The 24,966-nt window shown below is 36.8% G+C and overlaps 3 protein-coding genes across 6 annotated transcripts; 2 read left to right on the forward strand and 1 right to left on the reverse strand.

Moving 5' to 3' along the window:
- Positions 1–1,606: 1,606 nt before the first annotated feature.
- LOC107087260 (RILP-like protein 1) lies at positions 1,607–9,887 on the forward strand. 2 transcript variants are annotated; one of them, XM_015378736.1, is made up of 8 exons: positions 1,607–2,056; positions 3,652–3,802; positions 5,503–5,624; positions 5,707–5,982; positions 8,045–8,230; positions 8,533–8,696; positions 8,780–8,878; positions 9,026–9,887. In XM_015378736.1, exons 1-8 carry the CDS (start codon positions 1,781–1,783, stop codon positions 9,117–9,119), a joined length of 1,368 nt encoding a protein of 455 aa, XP_015234222.1. In that variant the 5' UTR covers positions 1,607–1,780; the 3' UTR covers positions 9,120–9,887. The 2 variants fall into 2 exon arrangements, with proteins under 2 accessions (XP_015234222.1, XP_015234223.1); XM_015378737.1 differs by having other exon boundaries at positions 5,506–5,624.
- Positions 9,888–10,858: 971 nt separating this feature from the next.
- Positions 10,859–15,201, forward strand: rilpl2 (Rab interacting lysosomal protein-like 2). Of its 2 annotated transcripts, none has more exons than XM_015378811.1 (4): positions 10,859–11,437; positions 11,516–11,667; positions 13,375–13,485; positions 14,572–15,201. In XM_015378811.1, the coding sequence occupies exons 1-4, from the start codon at positions 11,138–11,140 to the stop codon at positions 14,591–14,593; spliced, it is 585 nt and encodes a 194-aa protein (XP_015234297.1). In that variant the 5' UTR covers positions 10,859–11,137; the 3' UTR covers positions 14,594–15,201. The 2 variants fall into 2 exon arrangements, with proteins under 2 accessions (XP_015234297.1, XP_015234298.1); XM_015378812.1 differs by having other exon boundaries at positions 10,870–11,437; positions 11,519–11,667.
- Positions 15,202–15,369: 168 nt separating this feature from the next.
- LOC107087301 (N-lysine methyltransferase SETD8-A-like) lies at positions 15,370–22,862 on the reverse strand. Of its 2 annotated transcripts, XM_015378810.1 has the most exons (9): positions 22,563–22,862; positions 20,486–20,576; positions 19,386–19,489; positions 18,551–18,692; positions 17,225–17,432; positions 17,047–17,134; positions 16,907–16,966; positions 16,630–16,820; positions 15,370–16,546 (listed from the first exon to the last, which is right to left on the reverse strand). In XM_015378810.1, exons 1-9 carry the CDS (start codon positions 22,830–22,832, stop codon positions 16,336–16,338), a joined length of 1,365 nt encoding a protein of 454 aa, XP_015234296.1. In that variant the 5' UTR covers positions 22,833–22,862; the 3' UTR covers positions 15,370–16,335. The 2 variants fall into 2 exon arrangements, with proteins under 2 accessions (XP_015234296.1, XP_015234295.1); XM_015378809.1 differs by lacking the exons at positions 20,486–20,576; positions 22,563–22,862 and adding an exon at positions 19,677–19,838.
- Between the last annotated feature and the right edge of the window lie 2,104 nt (positions 22,863–24,966).

Genomic DNA, 24,966 nt, shown 5'->3' on the forward strand with positions numbered 1-24,966 from the left:
AATCAGGACATTTCCTCACTTTCTAAAAAAAACCCGGGACGCCCGGGACAGGACGTGAAATACGGATATGTCCCGGGAAATACGGACGTTTGGTCACCCTACTGTACAGTACAGAGTTATTGGTTCAATGTGACATGGCATAGAGGAGATCAGCCTATGACAATGATAAGCTTTTAAAGGGGCAAGTGTTTTGGAATGTACCCATGATTTTACAGGTAAGTTATTACAACATTTGGTAAAAAAGACCTCCTTAAGGAAGCCCAGGCAGCTTCAAAAGGAACCTCAGAGATTTAGTCCAGTTTTGACCAATCAAGCACAATGATACATCTGTGGGGGGGTTCTGAAAGCTTTGACAGTCAGAGCCAAAGTCCTGTAGTTTTCCCAAAGGTACTTAAATGGGTTTGTTTCCCAATCCTCTCAGGGCAGTGGTTATCCCTCTTGCTAATTTACTTTTTTCTTCCACTCAACTTTCTAATAATATTCTCAGATATAGCACTGACCAAAGAGTCAGTTTCTATATGGCAATTATAGCATTACTTCATGTTTTTTATTTATTTGTAGCTGTATGATTTTCTAATATAAATATATAATGAATTAATTCCATGTAATGTTATAAATTGTGTGTATATTATCAGATTCGCTCCTAATAGTTTTTAATAGTGTTTGAATGTAGAGTTGTATTAAATACAAATAGTTTCTCAGAAGTAGGCTACCTTTTTAAAGTAAAACTATTTAAGTATTAGAAATGTGTTCAATTTTCTGATGTATTTCCTTAAATGCTGTGTTTTCCTTAGTTGTAAGCTTATAATCGTTAACATAAAATTACTCCTGTCTGTTTTTACTTTATATTATGTGTTTTACACAATACGTCTAGTAATTGAAATAAATTAACTTTTTAATAATATTCTGCCTTGTTGAATGGATCTCTGTTTTTGGTTTTTGTTTTTGTCCCATATTTAAATATATATATGGAACTTATACATATGGAAATTATATATTTATAATATTTATAGTTATATAGTATTTATTTTGTTTTTCAAATAGTAACCTTTTTTGATTTGCACATTCATGTGCAGACATGTTTTGGTGGGTGACATTGACAGATGATTGATGGGCTTTTAGAGTTATATAGTCATGTCTTCACATGCGCAGTAGTTTCTTGTGCTTAATTTGGAAGGAGAAGTTGTGTCTTTAGAGCCAGTAGTAAAAATTAAAACTTGTGCAAATTTAACAGAGTTTGTGATTTAAAAACAAAAGAAAAGTTTCGTCCCCTCAAACTATTGTAACATCACTATTTTAGAGTTTGGTGTTGGTTGAATTATTAGGCTGAATGTACAGTAGAAACCTGAAATATAATTATGTTTTCCCTTTGTTAAAGGGATTAATTAAAAACAAAACAAAAAAACGTTTTTAAGGCCTTCTTAGTTGTGCACATTCACAATTTAGCTCAACTGAGTAAGCGGGTTAGTAAAATACAATCCATTACTGAGGAGAACATGGTAATACAACGCTTTGATATTTTAAAACTGAAATTTCCGAGTTTTCGCTTTGACTCAAATGCAGCAGCAGCAGAAGAGGCGCTGCAGACTTTGATGAAATTCAAACTGTCAACAAACTCCCCCAAGTTTCTCCTGCGTTGCTTTACGCTTCACGTTTCTTGCCTTAACTTAATTGTTTGTTTTTTCCCCCACATAGTCCGATGAATGTGTTGTTTTCAACAGAGATATGTTGGATTTCGGGGGTTTAAATAAAGAGCCCGGGATAAACAGAGAGCCGCGTTATGTCAGCGTTGGACAGACCTGCGGCGGAGCTCACCGTCATGGACGTCTACGACATCGCGGCGGTGCTCGGCCAGGAATTTGAGCGGGTCATAGACAGGTTCGGGTGCGAGTGTCTGGTCGGGGTGGTGCCCCGAGTGGTGCGGGTTCTGGAGGTCCTGGAGGTCCTGGTGGGCCGCGGGGCTGCCAGACAGGAGACAGAGGAGCTGCGCGGGGAGCTGGACAGGCTGCGGCGGGAGAGGAGCGACAGATACCAGCAGGAGAGGAAGCAGCAGGAGGTCCGAGCTGCTGATTAAAGGCCCGCATGTCGCATCTGACTGTTCAATAACAAACCTGAATGCATTTTAAATTTGTATGTCATAGACCAGCATATAAGTAGCAGAGAAAGAGAACATTATTAACATTTCACCTAAATTAAAGTTGGATTACATGTTGTTAACAGCTATTTGAGGAATGCTGACAAAGAAGTAATATCCCTCAAATGTAAACTGTTAATTTCAGCCTGAAAATATGCAACAAAATAGGCCTAAATGAAGAACAGCTCCACAGTGATCAGGTCTTGGTAGGTTACATGTGTAAATATAATACAAAAGTGTTTTTAAATAGTTTTTGCAGAAGCTACCTAACCTATTTGTGATAAAAATTAATCTTTAACTTGCCCCCTGCAGTAATCAACAATCCTTTAGGGGTGGAGACCCCCATGCCGTGGATGATCCATGAGATCCAATAACCTACCTGTTGGTCCAGGACACCACCCTTTGAGAATAGCAGCTCTACACAGCCTGAGACTGGTTTTTATTGCAGACCTGCTATAAATTATAAAAAACTATTGATGGTTTCAGGTTTTTAACTGGGATTTTTTCCTTTTTAGTGTAAAATAGATACTTTTTTTAAACAACCTACCTTAGTAAAAAAAAAAAGAAGAAGAAGAAAAAGAAAACACAAAAAAATTTTCAGAGTTACCACTTAGAAGTTCTGGATAGATCAAATTACATCTTTTGGCCTAATTGTTGCCCTTAGTGGGGTATTCTTTCAGCAAATGGTGTGTTTTAAAGTCTGTGAATTCCAGATAATGGTGACTGGATTATTATAAGGGTCATTGATCATGAATAATCCAATGAATTGTTTCAGATCTATTTTATCGTTAATTCTTGTTTTAAATAAGTTCCAACTCTCTCAGATTTAATTGATATCCTCTTTGAAGATAGCAGCATCTTCCAATATTTCCTCTACATAGCCTACTTTTTTTGGACAAACTGAAAGCATGACTTCTTATAACTTTGTTCACAAATTGCTTTCTTCTTACGTGTGGCATCCATATAGGACACATTTGTGGATAACAAATAATAGTTGTTTTAACAGATTCTCCTCTATTGCTGTAGATTTAAAAAATTTGACCTGAGCAGAGCAGCTTACAAATGTTGCTACTTTAGATTTTTGAATGATCAATTGAATAGTGACCATGATTTATTTAATGTCTGGAATTAATCATATTTGTTTCATGAAGGAGTAAAAGGATTATGCAGATGACAAATATTTTTTACACAGCTTTGGAATTTTTTGTGACGAGTAAAAGAACTTTGGATACCAGATGATAACCATTATCCTCCTTTCTTTGATTATTTTTTTTTATTCAATATAGAGCTTCACAATATATTCAGTTACAATGGGCATTGCAAAAATCTACAGTACTACTGCAGTTCCCTTTCTTTTAGGTGATGCCAATTACTGCTGCTGTGCATGCATCTCCACAATCCTGCCCCAAAGTCATACTTAACCGACCCAATCATTCCAAAACCGATATTACTGCTCTAAAGATGTGATTGACCTACTGTTTTTAATTTCATGTTTCTCCTGTAATATCTGTGATCAGCAATTGGAGCAGGTAGAGGATGTTTGGAGGGGAGAAGTCCAGGATCTGCTGTCTCAAGTCGCTCGGCTTCAGGCAGAGAACAAGAGGTTAAAAGTTAACGTCTCGCTGAAAGAGTCCTCCGCTACAGAGGACGACCTCCAGAAACACGAAGGTAGGTGGTGTGGGACTGAAACTCCTCTCTGCAACTATGAACAGATTAATTATTGGCAATGATGTGACCAGTAAAGAGAAATTAGGTTGGTTTAATAAAAAGAAACGGGTGCATTCATGTGCATCAAATAAGAACATGAAACTCGTCTTTTCAGGATGTCCATCCAAGCGTCTTGTTGGAAAGTTAAGTGGAAGGAAAAATGTTGGAGGAAAACATTAGGGATAACTTCAGACTTGAGATTATTGTGAAGCAAAGTCCGTACATGGATTTTTGAGAAGAGTTTAAAGCAACCTGGACTTGTTTAATACTTTACTTTTGCCAAAGCCTGCTCACCTCCATGCCGTGCTGCCTTAATGTAGTAATTCAAGTAAAAGGTGCCCTGACCAATTACTGAGGGCGGAATAAAACACAATACAGCTGAATTACTAGAATAAGTTCACTATTCAATTATTTTTAAATCTATTGAGATGCACCTATCTCTCAATATAAGTTTTTGGCAGAAAAATTTAAAATAACATAGAAATAATAGAAATCTACAAAGATGTCTGGTTTAATATCCTCTGACCTGAACATTTTAAACAAACCAAAGCCTTTCTGAAAACTGAACACAAACAAGAAAATTATCTGTATCTTTTAACCATAAATATGTTTTCTTCTCCTGACGGGTCAGTAAATGGGTTTATCCCGAATGAATCTTTTGAACAGTCCTAATTACAAAGACTGATTTGAATCCTTGTGTTGCACAAATGCACAAAAGGTATAAAGTAATTTTGGTTGTTTAATCACAAACATTCTGTTAAAAAATTATTCATTCTGAAACTCATTTTGCAAATCCAGTGTGTCAGCAGAAAGAAAAATGTGCATAAATAAATACATTATAAGGTATATTTGGATTAAGTTTGTTTTACTTAAGACAGTATCCTACATGTTACCTTGAGTTTTACTGGAGTGACTTTCAGATGCAAAACATTTTGAGTGATTGGGGGAAATGGGACCATATTTTTATATAAATGATGTTTTTTTGTTGTTGTTTTTATTAGGTTTTGGAATATTGTTGTTTCTGGATAATTTCAAATGATTCCCTTGGTTCAGCTGTCAAAAACTGGGTCAATTTTAACCTCCAAAATTTGATTCCATCTTGTTTTCAATCTTTTGTGTTTCTGGAGTGGAGGTGGTTTGCCATGTGCTTTTTCCTTTGGACAGGAAAGTGAGTTATTGTTGGACTAAACAAGAAATGAATCAACATCTGTTGATCGACCCCATTTGAAAATATCAAAGTCTGCCTCCTGTTAATAGAGTAATATACATGTTTGTAAGCTGACCTCTATGTAGGCAATGAAGACACCGGCAGGAGCTTGTTAAGGAGACTATTTTTGAAGCAGTAGAAAATATAACTCTTGTGTGAGAATCTTTGCAAGTGCAGCTGTCCTTGCAGTCTTGACTGCAGCCCTCGCTTCAACTCTCGCACTTTATATTGCAGTCGTATAATTCATTAGGTAGATTCTGCAGGACTGGACCACCAGACCCACTCCAGTATGGTATAAAAGAGATAATCTAAATGGATCTTATGTAGCTGTAACCTAAACTAACTTCTAGAAGCATCTTTGATGGTACAATTAGGGCTGGTTTAGGCATATATCTGTTGGGATTACTTATTTTTTATTTGTGTTTTACAGATTATGTTTCTTTTTCCATTAAAGCAGGGAAGTCAAAGAAGGAAAGCCAAGCAATACTGAAGCTGAAAGACTTGGTGGAGAAACAGAGAGATGAGATCCGAGCAAAAGACCACGAGCTTACACTAAGAAACGAGGATGTTGAAGCGGTGAGGGTTTAATCTACGCACATTTCAGTTCCATCTCTGGCTAGAATTAAATATATAGTAAGACGCTGTCTCTTTAAAACAGCTTCAGTTGCAGCAGCATCGCCTCATCAGAATCAACCAGGACCTTCTTCACAGGACCGGAGTGATGGAGGCTCAGGGGAAGGCGCTGATCCACCAGAGAGCCGAGCTGGAGGCTGCTGCCCAAGCACAGCAGCAGGAGTTCACCGCTCTCCAGCTGGAGGTCAGAAGGCTGAGGAAGGAGCTCAAGGAGAAGGAACTAGAAAGAGAACTGGCAGAGATAGTTTCCCCTCTTGGAACAAGATCAGGGACCCCTTCGCCAATATCAGCATCAATGAAAGTAAGAGAACTAATATGTATCCCTGAATTCAACATTTAAACTCTATCAGGATGTTCGTTAGCTCAGATACCCAAATCTACTTTGCAGTTTTTCACTTGCCAGATCAGGAGGAACATCAAACATGTAGGAAATGTTCTTGCATAAGATAAGGCCAAAAACTTCCACAGAAAATCACCCTGGAAACACCCAAAAGCTGAAACATGGTGGTTTGGATCCAGGATGCCCAACTCCACTCCTAAGGCCTGGTGACCTGTAGGTTTCACTATGGTTCAAAACCTGAATCCGATCCTGAATACGATCAAGTAAAATGATAAAATCAAATACAAACAGCATTAAAATAAAACAACAAGCCGGTCCCATCTAGGTGTAATCTGAGAAAATGACAGACGAAGTGTGCTCCTGATGTCCAGTCTGCTCCGTAGCTTTGTTTTGGTCGCTGTAACCACAGAAAATCCCGCTTCACAAAGATAGGATGTTATAGATAGGATGAGTCTTGAACTGAATTAACCTGTGTCAAGAGGCACAGATGCATGACTGATGTAATTGGGAGAGCAATTTTTTATATTTTTCAAAATAAAACATCACTCAGACTCTGATCGCCAATAATTTTATATATATATATATATTAGGGATGGGACGATTTATGAAACCGTCCGCACCGTTCGGTTCGACTGTCTCGGTTCGGTTCGCGTGTGTTTCGTTCGGTTCATGCGCTGCTCCTTTTTCTCATAGGCGAAGTCAGGGGCGGATTAAGAAATTTTGGCCCCCTGGGCCTGACATGGTCTTGGCCCCTCAACCCCCCGCGCGTGCTGGCGCACACACACGCACGCACTATGCAACAAATACTGTATACTGTGAACAGACATGCACACTGTCCTGTACAGAAGAGTGCACATACTGCACACACACTATTAGGTATACCACACAGACACTGACAAGCACAGGTTTCACACAGACACAGGGGGAGGGGATAAATGGCCTAAAAATAAACATTTTGGAAAATGATTATGCCCACTTCAGTGATGGTGCATTGGGTCATTTGAGAGATATTATGTATTGGAAGTTGGTAGCTATCATGAAATAAACCCCCCACCCCACCCAAAAAACTAAATCGGACATGATTTTTGCCCCCTTTTCCTCCCTTCTATCATTAAAAATAAAATAATATCTTAGGAAAACACTTTGGCATAACGGCAGCTGTGCAGCAAATTGAGGCTCAAAGTCTGTATCTATTTGTGGTTAAGCTTGAGGAGAAGGAGAAAGGTAAAATGATAACATGCATCGGAGAGCACCACAAAGAAAGGTGTAGGCCAGTTCATGGTACAAGGGCTGCATGCAGGTCAAGATAGCCCATTTCCAAGAATGCTATAGTGGCTGGACAGGCACTGGACATGTCCTGAACTCAGTGNATATATATATATACTCATACTCTTTTCTGTGCGGCCCGGTACCAAATGACCCACGGACCAGTACCAGTGGCCCGGTGGTTGGGGACCGCTGGTCTGGATGACCCAGTCACAGTTTAGATCTAAAACCAGTTAATCTGTAACACCTAAAAGTGGCAGTTCACAGACATGGTCCATCCAGAACGTGAGCTTTTCTACAAACATTGAGCTTTTCTACAAAGAAGGGACAAAAGTATATAGATGTGCAAAAGTTGAAGAGCCATACACCATAAGACCTTTAGTTGTAATTGCAAAAGGTGATTGTATTGGGTATTTGTGATTGCCTAGTGGTTAGAGCAGTGCGCTTATGCTCTGAGAAGCTTGCAAGAATCTGGTTCGATCACCACAGCCTCCACTCTGGGTATCTCAGCAAGACCCTTAACTCCAAACAGCCCACTGCTCCTCAAGGGGATGTTTTAATTACAAAGGTAAATTTCTCCAGTGTGAGATCAATAAAGTTCAATTATTATCATTCCACCCCACAGTTACAAAATACTTTGCTCTGTTCTGTCACACAAAAAGTCCAGGTAAACCAAAAGATCCATGTTTGCTATTGTAATGTGACTAGATATGTTTACTCAGGCACTGGAATCAACTGTTGTTTGTTCCACATCCAGACTGCAGGGACTTCCATGTCTGACTGTGACAAACCAAGATCAGTGTGGGTGGAGTGTGGAGGAGATCCCAGCTTTGTGGAAAAGTGCCTGCAGTGTGACAAGAGCCTTTCCCTTCTGACAACGTCAGAAAATAGAACGAATGAGAAAGAGCTTCCTGGAGGAGAAAACACTGCAGCACATTTGCTGGTAAAATCTTCTTTCGGGTTCAGTTAAGATAATCACTCTCTGTGTCTATGTTTTTATCAAGCATGCATATTTTATCTTGTTTAATGCTTAGATTGCATCATTTTTTATTGTAACTAGCTTTGCAAGGGTGAAGCAGCATATCTTTTTTTTAGGCATGTCTGTTGTCATGGTATTAGCATCTCCAAGACAACCCAGGTTATCATTTCTACTGCCTGGCTGTTCAGAGGCCCTGTCAACCAACCAGCTTTGTTATTGATGTTAATGGTGCACAGCAGAAAGGCTAAATGTGTGTTTTACTGCAGGATCACTCAGCTTATGCTGAGTCAGAGGATGAGACGGACGGCTCTGAACAGGATGCAGACAAACCTCGTTTCACCTTACAGGAGCTGCAGGATGTCCTGCAGGAGAGGAATGAACTTAAAGCCCAGGTGTTCCTGCTCCAGGAAGAGTTAGCGTATTACAAGAGGTGAGATTTGCTTTGCAATCTCACGCTCTGGATGGTTTAGAAAGCATTTGATTTTAAAGCTAACCTTGTCTTTATTGCTTTAGTGAGGAGTTTGAAGAAGACATCAGCACTACTGCCTCTCCTCTTAATACTCCATCACATCCCACTTCTGCTGATCAGCCTGAATCAGGAATAAGACGCTTGTAAGTAATGAGATTGTTTTTTTAAGCCCATTTATGCTTTTGATCTACAGAACTGAGTTTACTATGAATGGCAACAAATCCATAAAGACTAAAAACATCTCTTTTACCTTTTTCCTGTCCATTCTTTCCATTTCACTTTCTGGACAGGATCTTCACTGCCATAATGCCGATGGTGGCTGCTGGTTTAATCACAGACGATCCCACCTTGTTGCCAATCAGGAGACTTGTTTCCTTCGTATGAATGTTTTCATGCAAAATATTTATTTTACAATTCATCTCGACACAAAAATGATTTTATTTGGGAAAAATGGCTCTGAACTGGATTTTTGATTATACTAGAAATGGGGCAGTATTCTTATTACAGCATGATTTTAATCCAAAATATTAAAATTGATGTGATTCCTTTTCCGTAAAACAGAAATGCATTAAGTTTTCCTTCTCAAGAGACAATTTGATGTCTCTATATGTTCCTTGCTTTTGGAGAACACATAAACACTTTTAAGGCATCTCATTAAATGGGTTTTAATTCACAATTGTGCTATGCCAAAAATAAATTTTGCTAGTTTAAAAGTAAAGTTTTTATAACCTTTGTTTGCCTTATTATCAATAACCAGCCCCTGCCCTGTTTCTGAATTTAAAGTCAACATGAATTATAGAGTCACTTTTTAAATGTTTTGGTTTAACTTACGGCCAACTTGGCAATACTTTAAATGAATCCAAATACTTTACAATTGAGCATTTTGTAGATTACAGTTTGAGTTCTCTCATACTTTAATTTTTTTTACATGCATTATCTGAATTATGTCACAAATTGCTCTGGGAAAAGTTTACTGGATGATTTATGATTTTAAAACAATTGAAATGTTAAAATTATCATATTTAAGTGATGCTGCAGTTTCCTCCAACAAACCACTTGAATGCTGTACAATTAATAATTATAAAATTATATGTAGCATTTGATGTCTGCTTTGGAGAACGTGTAAATTGATGTCCTTGTGAATAAAGTAAATAAAGGTTTATTTTTAGTATTTTATACGTTTGTTAAATACATCCACATTCATTTGACTTTATAACGATCTAAATGATGTATTGTCTGTTATACATTTGCATTTAGAAAACAGTACTATATATCTTTTTGAAATTCCTGACTAGATAATTTCTCTCTGCAACAGGCGTAGCTGGAAAATTTTTATAAGGGTGGCCAGGCAATAACCAATGTACACTGAGGGGGGGCCAAAAAGTGGATAGGCACCACAACCTCAGGGTCAATCAACACTGTTCCAACAGGAACAAGCACAACATCCATATTCCTAACTAAAGACAAACTATAGTTTCCTACAGCCTTTGCTAACAAATAGATGCATATATTTAAACATCCGTCTAGATAAAAGGTATATTGGATAAAATTCTTTGAGGTTTGAGTTCTGGAACGAACATCTTTTCCATCGTCATTACTTACCTACTTTTATCAATATTCTACATTAAATTGATATTTACAGGTACTAATATCTACATAAATTAATAATTTAATAGGTTTTTGTTAAAATAGTTATTTACAGTATCTATGATTTCACTGAAGACTTAGATGACTTGCTAACATTTTCTCTTTACGGCATATAACACAAAATCTAGTTCTGAAAGGGCAAGAATTCTGTACTAATCATCTCTAATGTTGGTATATTGATGTGCATAATTAACCACAGTGGTTTTGTTGTCAAGTAATTGTTAATATATATAAATTTAAAATGTTTTTAATATTCTACTTGAGAGAAAAAAATGGTAGGGGTGGCCAATGATTGGCTATGGGTGGGCATGACCACCCCTGCCCCCCCATCTGGCCCCGCCCGTGCTCTGGGAGGCAATTAATGTCGCAAACATGAAAACACGTGATTCATCACTTGATTTTGACAGTTCAAAACAGTTCTGGATTGCAGAGAGAACAGATGTTCAAGAAGATGTGTCCTTTTTTCTTTATTTAAATAAATGAACTCCGTTTAGGATTTGATCGTGCCCGAGGGAACGGTTTTTTACATAGACGATCTTTGAACTCACCTGTCGCTAGGATACTTTGCCCTCCTCTGCCGTCACGCTATTGGAGGATGAGTGATGGGGGAAGTGCTGCCCCGCTGGAAGTTTGTTACCTTCGTTTCGGAAAAAGATCCAGAGTCAACAAACTGAGAGGAATCGTTCTGTTTAGAACTTCGAGTGTGAGATTGTGTTTAAAAAGTTACTTTATTCAAGGAGTCTGTCCGTGTCGTCATGGAGTTTGGTGAAGAGTCGTCGCCTGCTCTGGCCTTTGAGAAGAACGCCTTTGAGCTCACTGTCGAAGATGTCTATGACATTTCATACGTGATCGGCCGAGATTTGTTAAAAATCAGCAGCACCGGCGAGGAAGTGTCTGATTTACAGTTCAGGATAGTCCGAGTCCTCGAGATGTTTGAAACTTTGGTGAATAAGTACAATCTGTCAGTGGAGGAGCTGAAAATGGAGCGAGACAACCTGAAGGCAGAGCTGGACAGGATCATCAAGGAGGGCTCTCCTTCCTCCGGACATGGCGCGGTGAGCCTCATCCCGCGGCTCTAGCTCATGTTTGGGACACACGTAGAGAGGCTTTAACGGTTTCTCCTCCTCTCCCAGCAGCAAACGGGAGCAAATCAGGTGGTGGTGGACTTGAATGATCCGAACAGACCACGCTTCACCATGCAGGAGCTGAAGGAGGTGCTACAGGAGAGGAACCAGCTGAAGGCTCAGCTCATGGTGGCTCAGGAGGAGATCCAGCTATACAAGAGGTCACCTCACAGGATACTCACTGTCAACTCTTCTCCACCATTGCAGGATCATCACTTACTGTTGATTTTTAATTGAACCACCCTGAAACACAGCTGGTATCAGTTTGGTAAAGAGCTGCAAAAACAGATTAAATTCTTACAGTATGTTATTATAATACCAGAAGAGTAATAATACATTTAAAGTGAAATTACATTGTTATCCCCAAAGAGGGAAAACTATTATTGTTTTACTAAAACAGAAAAGCAGCAATTATCCCCAAAAATGCATGTATTACAGCAGTCACTTAATAGATGGCTGCACTATTTATTTAGAAAGAGTCTGCAACGATTAAGAATTGTTTTAAAGCAATATGTGGCATGCTGTTATATCATAGTTTCCCAGGGCCCCTTTCTCTGCTTACCAATAATTTATTTAGACTATTTGATGGTAAATATTATCCTTGTATAGCATTATATGGTCAGATTTACTTTTTTTTTTTTCTTCAAATTTCAATAGTAGTTTTCACATGCCTTTCATGCAAAGCATTCCTCTGTTTTTTTGTTTATTCCTTCCCTTTAAGTACAACAAACTGATGTTTTCCGGTCAATTAGTCAGTGATCTGCTCAGGAGGAGCCTGCAGTCAGCTGCTTAACAGACATGCCTTTTTTTTAGCTGGCTAACTCTTCTTGTAAAATAGGACCCCTTTGTTGTATGACTGTGTTTTTTTGTGATATTTCAGCTAAATTTGTCTTTCCTGTCACAGTTTTCCAGCCATCTGATTGACAGTGAACAGTACCATTTCATTATTTAAAAGCAGAGCTTCCTAAACTTTTCGGGTTCTGACCCACAAAATAACCCCGGAAGAGGACTGAGCGTACCTAATACATTACTTTGTGGGATAGTCAATGGGAAATTAACAAATAAACATAAAAACTCAATCAGAATCTTGCAGTTCATGTCTTAAACTTGCAGATAATACTAAACCCTGGTGGAGTTTAGTAGACTATTTTATACAAAATACCACCACACTGCAAAAAATCTAAATCTATATAAGTCATTTTTTCTTAAAATAAATGCGTTTGTTGAGGAGGTAAAAGAAAAATATTTTGCCAATGGAACAAGACAGTTTACACTTAAAATAAGAAAACACAATTGCATTATCTTATTTCAAGTGCATATTATCTAATTATCTTATTTTAAGAGTAAAATTGCTCATTCCATTGGCAAACTATCTCATTTACCTACTCAAATTAAGGGTGAATACACTTAATTTAAGAAATTTTTACTTATTTCTAGATTGTTTTTGCAGTGATATCCCTCAAACAAATAAAATGAACACGTTTTTTTTTGCCCCGCTTATTAATCACTCTGAATAATAGCCACTAATATTTCAGTTCTAATTTCCACCTTGTTAAGTTTTTGTTTTTCCTGGGTCTTTATATGAGACTTTAATTTGCACAAGGTAAAAAGTGAGTTGGACGAAAATAAAATTGAAATATTTTCATTTTCTCCCCTTTTTTTTTTTTTTTTTTGCTATTCTTGCATGCACCTGTAAGTCATTTTCTGAGTTATGTAATTGAATTCTAAGCATGGTACAAATATTTCTGCTAACTTAAGTACTTAATATAAAACCCTAAAATGATTAATATGTTTTCAAAATTTGTTGTTAATTATAAATGTGTGCACCATCTTTCCCAGTGTCTATAAATGTGTAAATTGTCCTGCAGTGGGATTCTACCTCAGCCTGAACCAGCCATGGCCGACGTGGATCTGGATACACCAGCAGCCAAAGAGGACAGTTCATCTACTATAAATGAGAAGACAACTATAGGAAAACTGTAAGTAATGAGCTGATTAGTATATGTATAGAATATATATATATATATATATATATATATATATATATATATATATATATATATATATATATATATATATATATATGTGTGTGTGTGTGTTGAAGAAAAATGCATAAGACAGAGTTTACTCTAACAGGTAAAATGTAAGGAATTGAAAGTTTCCTTTTTGGTGCAGTCACATGATTTTGAATAGACGATAACAGGGAGATTATACTTACAGCCCTTCTCCTGTCTGCTAATGATGTACTTGTGACCCGGTGAAGTCATGCTGATGCAAAGGATGTTTGTGTGAGGATGGAAAATGTGTCCGTCTTCCAAACTGCTATCGTCAGTAATCACAAGTCCCTGCAACTTTGATTTGAGCCCCTGTCATACATGAACCCACTCTTCCAGTTACGGGCTTTTCACACATTTCTCAAATCAAGATTCCACACTTTTCCCAACTCATATTCCCAGTTTCTCGCTTTTGAGGGAAACAGGTCTTGATGCCAGATTTTCTATGGCTGTATTCCAGACTTTTCTTCTAATTTAAAACTGTAATCAGCTGCATAATAACAGGAAATGTCTAATTGTGAAAATTATCCAATAGTAGATAACCAGATTATTACAGATCCGTTACTTCCTTTACTATAAGTATTAGCCTTGCTGCTACCGAAATTGTACGGATAGTTTACCCCACTTTTCACATATATGTTAGACTTTCAATAAGGTTGTACACATATAAGCACAGTAACAGTATTTGCAATATTCATATAGAAAAGCACTGTTTGTAGTTCAATAACTGTTTGCAAATATATATATCATTTCAATTTGCTTTTTTTGTTCTAATGGGATATTTATCCAGTTTAAGTATTAGAGCAGCAGATGATCAGATTGGACGATAATATAAATAGGCTGAATTGATAAATTTCACAAAATGTTAGAAAGAGAACCTTTCTCTGTGATGGTTTTCCACGCTTCATCAGACCAAGAAGGATCAATCTGAAGCCAGACTTTCTGACTGCAGAGGAACTGTGAACAGAGGACACAGTGTGAACTAAATCTGGACTCTTTTTCTGTTTTTAGGTTTTCATTTAGGAGAAAATGAGAGGAATCTTCCAGAAGATCTCAACGTTTAAGAGACAGATGGGATTTAACTGCACAATTTTCAACCACTCTTTTAATTATTGTTGTTTACACATACATCAGGTTAATAATCTTTTGCACTGTAGATTTTAACCGAAGATATTTTTTAGTATTACAGTGCTGCAGAAGCTGAACTACAAATATTTTAAGGTAACTGGAAAGTATTATGTTTTAATTATTCCCTTTGTACTTTTCTAAATGAAGTCTTAAAAGATGAAGATATTATGCACAGAACCAAGTAATTAAAATATGGTCACATTCAGCCAATGGCGTCAAACACACAGATGTTTCTTTTATTGCTGGTTATTTATGCAGAATGTAAAAAAAATAAATGGATGAATACCAGCTCCCACCTTATGTATGACATTCAAAGTGAAAATAAAACCAGAATTTGTAACCGTTGATGTTCAGCGTATTGCATATGTATTCATACCTCACAAACCAAACGTTAACCCAAAGTAGTGCATATCTGTAAGCTGAGGAACATGGATACTTGATTTTCAGACTTCATACAAATAGAAGAGTTCTTGCATGCAGTTTTAGATTGATGCTTTAAGATTTCTCCAGAAATTTTTTTTTCTAAAGTTGGGTTAAGGTTTTAAAAAGTTTTAAACATGTTTTTGGGGATATTAGATGAAAAATAGGCTACTGCATTGTGTTGGTTTATCCTATAATATCCCAATGGAACTAAAGGCAGAAATTTAATGGGTACAGTCGAGCTACAGTGTTTGATGCTATATCCTGCATAAAAAAAAAAAAAAAACACGATTCCTATTAACTTTTTATTTCTCTGTTCAACACTTTTAATTTGTCAGATCAGTCCAGACAGTTTCTCACCTAAGTTATACGATACAAAACTTGAATATATGTACAATTTACCTCAAATGTATTCATACAGAAATAGATTTAAAAAAATGTTCAAGTTGGATTTCTACAAAGGAAATCAGAAAAGAGTAGATAAACCAATGTAGAAAGACTTAAAATATTTACTATTTCTTAAAAAAAAAAAAAAAAGTTCCTGCCAAACTACAAGTCAACTGTAGAATAATATAAATAATCAACCCTTCTTCCAATTACTGTTTTCATTGAGATTTGGATAATTTGTAACAAGCTCCTAGTATGTGGTTGAAAGGCCTCTATTAGCACCCTAACATTTCACTCCCTCCAAAATCTCAAAATCCAGCCAGCATAGCCTGGTCTATCCGAACACAAAATTACTTCACTTCCAAGAAACGGGTCAGTAAAACCCAAAGATCTTTAAGTGACATGAATAATTTAAGGCTGAAATGTTGTCACAGCAGGTATTTCTACAGCAGAAGCAGTCAAAGTAAAAAAGGAAATAAAAATGTGAATAGATCCGACACTGAAATAAAAATTCTGAATTAGAGGATTTTTTTTTTTTTATATCTTTCAGCATTTATAATGCTAATGTTAAAAGTAAAACTCCACTGTTCAATTCCTCTGTGTTCAATTCAGGTGTTTTATAACAGCAAGATAAGCATCCGTACCTCACAATTCATTCAGGAAAAATTTAAAACATTAAAAGCACATTTTGGAGAAAAAAAACAAAAAAAAAAACACTTCAAGTGTTGCAGCTTTGAGCTTTGCTTCAGGCATGTCAAGGCAACAAAACAAAAAGGATTTTTAAAGACTTTCCATAGCTTTTTATGTACAGCTCACACATATTCCAGTGTGATCAACCTTTCAGTGTTTGAGCCAAGGGTGTGCAGAGATGGACGCTTTGCTCCGGTCACCGTAGTCGTACAACAGTTCCTCATCTATGCTGATGTCTTTGGATGCCACTAAGATCAGATGAGGCGTCCCATCGATGGGGTGGAGCCTTGTCTGGCAGTTTCCATTTTTACTGTGGTTCACCAGGCGTCCGAGACGGCCTGTTTCCTTCGTAGCATCTATGCTGTAAAGAAAAAAAACAAAAAAGAATTTAAGTTTTGATTGGCCCAGAGTTCTTATAGTCATATTGCAGTTGATTGGACCTACCAGTAGGTTTTAGTCTGGTACTGAAAGTAGTACATGTAACAGCCTGTTTTAGGGTCCTCTGCATACTGTGCTTCCCTCCTTTTGGCCTCAGCAAGCTCCAGCAGATCGCCGTGGTACTCAACAACAAAATCTCCCTTCTTAAAAGCCTTGACAGCAAATACTCCTCTTCCTTTTCCTTCTATGTGTTTAACCTGGTGACATTCAATCACTTAATTAGTCTCACACATAAAAAGGACATCTGCATAAAGTGTTTGGTTAAATCAAAGAGTCACATTACCTCCATTCCTTCCTCAGTGCCATTCTTTAGCAGGTCATCAATGTATTTGTGTTCTTCACTCTGATAATTAGATCAAACATTTACTCGAACCTACAAACATGAAAAATGACTTCATCATCACCATTTTCCCCCATACGAACCTTTATCTCCGTTTTAGTTTTTCTGTTACTTCTCCTGACGGGAAAATAATCTGTGACCTTCTTGTTTTGGAGAGCTTTCTTCTCTGTCCTGCAACGAAAAAGAGAGGGACATTGTTAATGTTCAGCCAGCTTAGAAAGAGCATCGGCATCTTGCCAAGTGATGACATGATGAACTCACTTCTTTGCTCCAGGCCTCCGGACGTTTTTACTGCGAGGCTTGGCTGCCGGAACCCCAGGATCTGTTGCAGGCTTGTCTTCTGATTTGGCGCTAGACCCTTTTTGTGGAAGTTTATCGGTGTCTGTTTTTTTAGCCTCGCTTTGGCACGGCCCAACAGGTTTCTGCTCTTTGGAGCTGCAGCTCTCAGATTTGGCTTTACTGGTTGTATCTGAATGGAGAAAAAGAGGATAAGAGAACCTGCTTTAGAGAAAGTTTTAACGGCATTCATAGGCCTTTGAAGTTTTTTGATATTTTAAAACAAATTGATCATTTAGCTCCATCCATCTTTTCATCAACTCTGACTAGCATTTCCATCATTGCTAAAAGGAAGCATCCTCGCCCCTAGCATCCGCTGTTGTGTATGTAGTAAGTTCCTGCAAAGTGTTTCTGACATACTCTTTCCACATGAAGGCCACATTTACAGTAAATTCAGCCTATAGTTGCCCTCTCACCTGAGCTGTCAATTTCTGCAGCTCCTCCAGAGTTACAAAGTCTCCATGGCATCTTTATTTAACAATCCCTCTGCTTTTTATCTTCAACAAAACTCAGAGGTTCCCAGAAAAACTGATAAGTAAAAAAAAAAAAAAAATCAACTTGTTCTAATAATTAGATTTACTTCTAAATGTAAATGATTCATATAAATTTTAATTACAGATATTAATTGTACAGGGTTTATACAGGAATGAATAACTCGAATTAAATGCTTTTAAATGCTCTTAGAAATAATTTTAATGCCACCAACAGGTACCCGTCAACAGGATGCAGCCAGGTCCCGAATTCCTCATTTTCCAGCCACTTTTGTTGAAATTAGCTTTTTTTCCCCCCATTCTCTAACTTTTTCTCCAACTCAAGGTTCTTTTCTGAACATACAGCTTTGAGATCAACCGGAAGCAGTTCAATATAAATATAACGTGATATAATATGTCTGAGGAAATTGTTTTTATATACATTTTTCTTAATAAAGCATTTTAAATGCCACAATAAACACATGAATTTTAATGCCAATTAAAGCCTTAATTTAAAGAATAATAATCTAATGACTTTTAATTATTTTTATTGAACCGCGGAAACCATGTTGTATTGGGATTGAATACAACATAGTTTTCCAATTTTAATATGTATGCACTAACCTATTTTAGTTTATAATGAAAAGAAAAATACCTTGTTAGTGGTTGTAATATGAGAAAATTCAGAAAAGGTCTTGTATCAAGAATACATTACAAAGTTGCCATGTTGCTCCTTTGTTCCTCATTTTAAAAGTGGTAAAGTTTCAATTTAAATGCTCACCTTGCTTTATTTTCGCTGGATCAGGATTCGCTGCATCAGAATCATTCCCCTCCTGAATCAGCATACCGGAACTGTCACTCAGTGGAGATCTAGGTTTTCCTGGAACACGCAGACCTTGGAGAACCGCTTTCCCCACAGATTCCTTCAAAAATAGAGAACAATAATATTTAGATAAAATACAACTCAAAGTCCTAAGACTTACATACTTGTACCTGGGTGTTTTTAAACAGAAACCTCGTAGGACATATCTGTAACCCGAGTTACAATAATGTTTTTTATTATTCCTTTCTAGCTGTGGAATTTTTTTATTTTTTATTTTTGTTCCTAGTTGGTAAGAATCTGATATTTAGGAATTATTTTTGATCCTTTTTCTAAAGCGCAACAAAAAAATGGGGTGCAAACCCTTCAGTGCTAATAAACAGCAGTGCAAAGTCTAGAGGAAAAATAAAAACAGAGCAGCAAGTGTGTATAAAAAAGATCCTTAAGTACCAGACCATCTATATCTTATCAAAAACAAATTTCTACACCCAATTCTTGCTTTACTATAATAATAGATAATAAAAGGCAATTAATTTACATTACACTATAATTTAGAAATTACATATGTTCAAATTGATGAGTTTAAAACAAACTTTCAATTCTGTAAATGCAATTTTCTAAAACACAGGCCTTATACTGGTGAGTTGCAGTACAGGACAAATTATTTAGAAAGTATTAGTGTGTTCAGGTAAGATTAACTAAAAAACTGGTCTTGTAAAAAGAAAATAGATTAAATGATTCTTTACACACTTTTCATGCAAGTTGATGGATTATATTACTATTAGCTGACACATACCTGGGTAGTTTGTGGTTCGTTCTCCTTTGTTTCCGCCTGTGAGCTGGTCGTGTTTTCAGCAATCTCTCCGGGTGTTTTGCTCATTTTCAGCACATTTTTCTTCCCTTTATAAACATGGGAATATTCACACAGAGCCATTTTAATTCAAACTCACACAAACCTGTAGAGAATTTGCTGGTGTTTCCCCTCCTGTTTAAGGAAAATTAACATTCGCAGCTGGCTACACCGTTTTCTCTATTTAACGTTAACTCCCAGCTGTATTCTAAAGCAACAACTAATGAAGAAATTAACCTTTTGCCATCTCAAAGAAATCTTCCAAAAGCGACGCTATTCCTTATGAGACGCCGAGTTCTTTATTTTGTTGTAGCTGCAGAAATAAAAAAAAAAATAAATTAATAAAATGAAAATAACAAGACACTCATGAAGCTCAACACGCCGTCAGGGTGGAAGGATTTAAAAATACTCCTGCGTCTTTCATTGGCTGTATTGTTAATAAAGGCGGAGCGCGTGCGTCACAGCCGCCACCTGATTGGCTGCGGCATCTTCTAACGCTCAAAAGGTCTGTTGGCTAAAAACGTTTGCAAATTAATGAAGTAAATAAAAAGTAAAAACTACCCACTAATAACATAAGTAACTTTTGTTTCGTTACTTTAACTATCGTGTGTTACCAGAATGTGACAAACAGTAAACATTTAATTTGGACTTCTAAAAGAAGCATAATCAACAGGCACTTAGCTTTTACTCACATCTAGTGGTGAAGGAGAGTTAGTGCTCTGTAAAAGTTAAATTACTCTATGTTCCCTTTATATTAGCAGATAGATTAGATAATAGTATAGAAGCAAAAAAAGGTAATAACATGATGACAAAAAATGTTTTACAAATCTTCAGAAATAATTTATTGTGATTTTTACAAGAACATTAAAATACATTTCACTCTCCACATAAACATTAAACTGCATCATCTTCAGGTTTATTGTGTATATGTGTGTCTGCAGCCAAGGTTTTTTTAAAAAGTCTTTTCCGCTCCAAATTCTCATTCACCCTCTTTCGTTTTTCTTGTTTCCTCAATTCAGATTCTTTCTTCTTTACCATCACTTCGCTCAGTTCTCCCTTATATGCCACATCAAGCCTCTCCCTCATTATTTCCCGGGCGCGCTTTCGGTTTATATCCACAGATCTTGTCTGGTGACACTGCAGGGAAAGAAAGGATAAAAGACAATGCAAGAATAAAAAAAAAATAAAAAAAATGTAGTTTTAGTTTTGATAATATAGCAGTTCTTTTCTTGACATTTATATTTATATTTCACATGGAGAAATTCCTGTTGCATTACAAGGTGACCTATTATTTAAGACTATTCTGCTTAAAAGAAAATTCTTTAATGCTTTTTCACCATCCTTTGTTCATGCAAACTAGTTTGGGTTTGGTTATTATTTTGACTTAAGCATGGGATAAAAATATGACATCCACTTCAGTCTCTTTTTTTAAGACAGAACTTTATTTAAACAGGAAAGTCACCATTGATGATAATCTTTTTTCCAGGGAGACCTGTAAAAACTAAACAAAAAAATACAACAGTAAAATTTTGTTTGGCAAAATGAGGAAAAAAGTTTTGACTTCCTTAGAGAAAACTTTAAAGCTATCACGTATAAGAGCATGCTACATGAAACATAAAATATGTCTGTTTTATTTACTCAGATTTCTTAAAGGTCTCTTTTCTGGGCTGGGTGTAGAGGGGTTTAATCAAACATAACATGCAAATCTTAGGTGAAAATCACTTGAATGAAAAAATGGTAAATGGTAAATGGCATGTACTTATAAAGCGCCTTTATTCAAGTTAGGAGACCTGACCAAAGCACTTTACACTACATTCATTCACCCATTCACACACACACTGATGGTGGCGAGCTACATTGTAGCCACAGCTGCCCTGGGGCTCACTGACAGAAGCGAGGCTGCTGTACACTGGCGCCACCGGGCCCTCTGACCACCATCAGTAGACAATGCAGGTGAAGTGTCTTGCCCAAGGACACAACGACAATGAAAGTCGGAGTCGGGGCTTGAACTGTCAACCCTTCGATTACAGGGCAAACTCCTACATCCAACGCCACTGTCGCCCTGGCTTTATTGTTAAATTAGAGTGAAACAGTACAATGGAATCAGTGTCTCTCCTATAAGTTTTTATAAGTAAACCTAAAAAACTTAATCGCATATTCTATGCAAAGATAAATATAAAAGCAGCAGCAGCAGATATAAACTAGTCAATTAGAACTCTGATTAAAGTCAAACTGCTGTTTATGCAGAAATCCTCCACTCAATCTGTGATAGCCGGACCTCACTACTATTCATAACAATGCACGTGACATTGCAATCATAATTAATAAAAATGTATTATTAGAAGCTTCATATTAAAAAAAGAAAATAATAATAATAATGATAAATCTAGGGTTAGAACAGAAGGTGAAAGTTCTTTTTTACTGACATAAGGAGAGCTTCCACGTTTCCTCAGAATACGAATATACCTGTTTTAGTTCTACAATGGCAAAGAAAATATTAGACACAATCTATTAATTCACAGTTTAAACCAGCTCTGTTGAAAACCTTTGATTCTTATCTATCACACATTTCTGCTACATTTAGAGGTAGGCAGATCCACTGTAGATATAGGAATACATATAAGTGCTAGTTTGCTTGTTAAAAGGAATTTATAGGTGTTCTTCTTTATTATAAAGGACTGGAGCAAGAGCTATATTGTGTAGCTAAATAGGAATCTGCATTCTAATGTTTATACAGGCAATATACAGAAAAAAATGCCTTTTTTCATTTATATATTTTCTCTAACAATGTCAAAGTCCCTACTTTGGAAAAACATACTTTTGATATAAAAGGTAAATACCTAATTATTAACTTTTTTTTTAAATTAAATTCAACAAGACTGAAAGGACAGGCATACTTTCATTGTACTAGTTTTACTAGCGATTAGGAAACGGTGTAAATGTGCACTTAAGTTAACAATTATCAGATGTTAGTGATAATATTGTGATAGTATTGTCTAGATAGATAAATTAAACCCTGAATGACAGATTACAACAGCTGAGCCTTTAAAGTGTTTTTTGCTGATGTAAATACGTGATAAAAACAACAGTTATTTGTTTGAAAATACAGGGGTCCAGCTGTACCTTCACAACAATCCCGGTGGGGATGTGTTTGAGCACCACACAGTTGCTGGTTTTGTTAGTAGCTTGACCTCCAGGCCCAGATCCCCTCACAAACTGCTCCTCCAGCTCCTCCTCCGGGACCACCGGAAGATCCGGGAGCTCCTTCTTACCAGCAGCCGCAACCCATGAGGGCGCAGGCGGGGTCAGCGAGGGGAGACCCGGAGCAGATCTCCGCACCAGCCGCCCGGTTACTGTCAGCAAGCAGCGGGTGAACGGGATAAGCAATGACATCTCATCACGATTTGTAACAAACCCAAGATAAAAAAAAAAAAAACGAATCGTTCCGGTTTTCGGAGTGAAGAGGGAGTATTTTCACCACCTCAGTGTGGAGCTCATCTTCCGCTTTGTTTACTTAAACAGCCGTCCAATCAGCGGGCTTGACTGTTCTTCTTCGATCCCATAATTACAGCATTGCTGACTCCACAGCACCACCGTGTGTTCGATTATGGAACAGATCAAAATTAGACTATTCATAATATCCATTAGTAGTTGAAACTATAGCTCAAATGTGTTGAGTAAGTTAGTGTAACATACTCCTGTTGTTTAAGTACATTTAACTCAAACCTCTGGATTTATCGGATTTATTTCAATCCAATCCACTTTATTTATATAGCACATTTAACAACAGAAAAAAGTCTGTGCTGTACATAACAAATAATAAACAACAACACAACAATACATAAACACAATACAACAATAAATCTACTAAAAAGGACACAGAGGACCACACAAACTACACGTTGTTAAAGGCCAAAGAGTAAAAGTGGGTCTTAAGACGAGACTGAAAACAGTCCACCGTAGAGGCAGTCATATATGGAGGAGCAAAGTATTCCAAAGTCTGGGGCCAACTACAGAAAAGGGTCTGTCCCCTCTGGTTTTAAGCCTCGTCTTAGGCACTATTAACTGAAGATGGCCCTCAGACCTCAGAGCACGTGCCGGAGAATAAATCTTGAGGAGGTCAGTGATGTATTGAGGAGCCATCCCATTCAGGGCCCTAGACGCAAACAATACAATCTTAAAATCAATTCTAAAATGAACAGGGAGCCAGTGCAAAGACTACTTGTATTTGTGTACTAATTAAACACAACTTAAAACACTTAATTAAATTAACTATAATAAGGAAGCACTGGTGCAGATTTTAACAATAAAAGCCCATTGGCCGACTAGCATCGCAACACCATGAGTGAGGTTGCTGTTGGATTTAAACATGCCTGTTTTGTTACATATGTCAATAGGCTTCTATGTTGTATGAATAAAATTGATATATAATGCAAGATGGTGAAATGATAGTTATATGACCAATCTAACATATATAATATTACCGAGTCATGAGAGTGAATTATCTGATAGTTCATGAGAGTGAATTATCTGATAACGCGAGATATTAAGGTTTTCAGTTCCAAAGAAATTCATGAAATGATTGCTTCAACATTTTGGAGTTCTGGTAGCCACAGTGTAACTAAACAAATAGTGATGCACTCGTGGTCTGTTCTGTACTGTTGTTTCAGAAAACAATTTAAGTTCATTTTAAAAAAATTTTGTGAAATTCTGTAAAAAAAACAAAACAGGTTTTGCTGTTGATTTGGAAAACAGTTTTCGAACTCAACATGATTAAAAATAATGGTGAGTGGTTCAGAAACTGCAGTAAGGATGTATTTTGGCCTGCTTATCTGTGAATGCTGCAGAGGTTTGCTAACGAGCAATTACACAATTTAGTTAATTTCTATAGCTCAAAATAATAATTGTCTCAAGGCACAAAACAATATCAAGTTTATACCAAAATAGGTAGTCAATTGAAACCGATCATGTGGACAGATCAAAAACAATCACATAGTCCTGCTTGATCCCAGCTGTTAACTAATGCAGTCAGGTTTGTTACTTAAGAGAATACATCAAAAATAAATCTATCCGAGGAATCCGCTGTCTGAAGGACATCACTAACTTTGCAGGATTAAATATATATATATATATATATAGTATGTTTTTGTGGCCCACTTTCTTAGGAAGTAATATCCATGCATATTGGAGCCTACTAAATATTCAGTTCCTTGTCATTGCGTACTGAGTAATACAGGGTAAATGTCATGGTTAAAGTATATAAAACCCATAAGAAGTCAGGTTTTATATGTAGGTTTGATGATTTGAGTACATGATGAAAACTCAGCAAATATGTAAAAGAAGCTGTTCTGATTTGGTTAGACCACAGCTGATCTTTCTAGCCATCTTGCAAAACAAAATCAGTACAATGATTAAACAACACCGTGGAGTTATTGTACTTTCCTCATCAGCAACAGATGAGCAAGCACTTTTTTTAAACTATGTTGTTTATGCAATTTCATATAATTTTAGTTGAGACATATAATAA

This window comes from Cyprinodon variegatus, unplaced genomic scaffold, assembly GCF_000732505.1.
Source record: "Cyprinodon variegatus isolate N-32 unplaced genomic scaffold, C_variegatus-1.0 Scaffold178, whole genome shotgun sequence".
In the NCBI taxonomy this organism is placed as follows: domain Eukaryota; kingdom Metazoa; phylum Chordata; class Actinopteri; order Cyprinodontiformes; family Cyprinodontidae; genus Cyprinodon; species Cyprinodon variegatus.

Bases quoted from the DNA above. Each gene is read 5' to 3' on its own strand.
- rilpl2 (XM_015378811.1), top strand. From the start codon at position 11,138: ATGGAGTTTGGTGAAGAGTCGTCGCCTGCTCTGGCCTTTGAGAAGAAC. The intron at 11,438-11,515 runs GTGAGCCTCATC...CTCCTCTCCCAG, and splicing joins CTTCCTCCGGACATGGCGCG to CAGCAAACGGGAGCAAATCA. The intron at 13,486-14,571 runs GTAAGTAATGAG...TTCTGTTTTTAG, and splicing joins AAGACAACTATAGGAAAACT to GTTTTCATTTAGGAGAAAAT.
- LOC107087301 (XM_015378810.1), bottom strand. From the start codon at position 22,832: ATGTCATTGCTTATCCCGTTCACCCGCTGCTTGCTGACAGTAACCGGG. The intron at 20,577-22,562 runs GTACAGCTGGAC...CTTTCCCTGCAG, and splicing joins CCACCGGGATTGTTGTGAAG to TGTCACCAGACAAGATCTGT. The intron at 19,490-20,485 runs GCGAAGTGATGG...ATGTTTATAAAG, and splicing joins GGCATATAAGGGAGAACTGA to GGAAGAAAAATGTGCTGAAA.
- LOC107087260 (XM_015378736.1), top strand. From the start codon at position 1,781: ATGTCAGCGTTGGACAGACCTGCGGCGGAGCTCACCGTCATGGACGTC. The intron at 3,803-5,502 runs GTAGGTGGTGTG...TTTCCATTAAAG, and splicing joins CGACCTCCAGAAACACGAAG to CAGGGAAGTCAAAGAAGGAA. The intron at 8,231-8,532 runs GTAAAATCTTCT...GTTTTACTGCAG, and splicing joins ACACTGCAGCACATTTGCTG to GATCACTCAGCTTATGCTGA.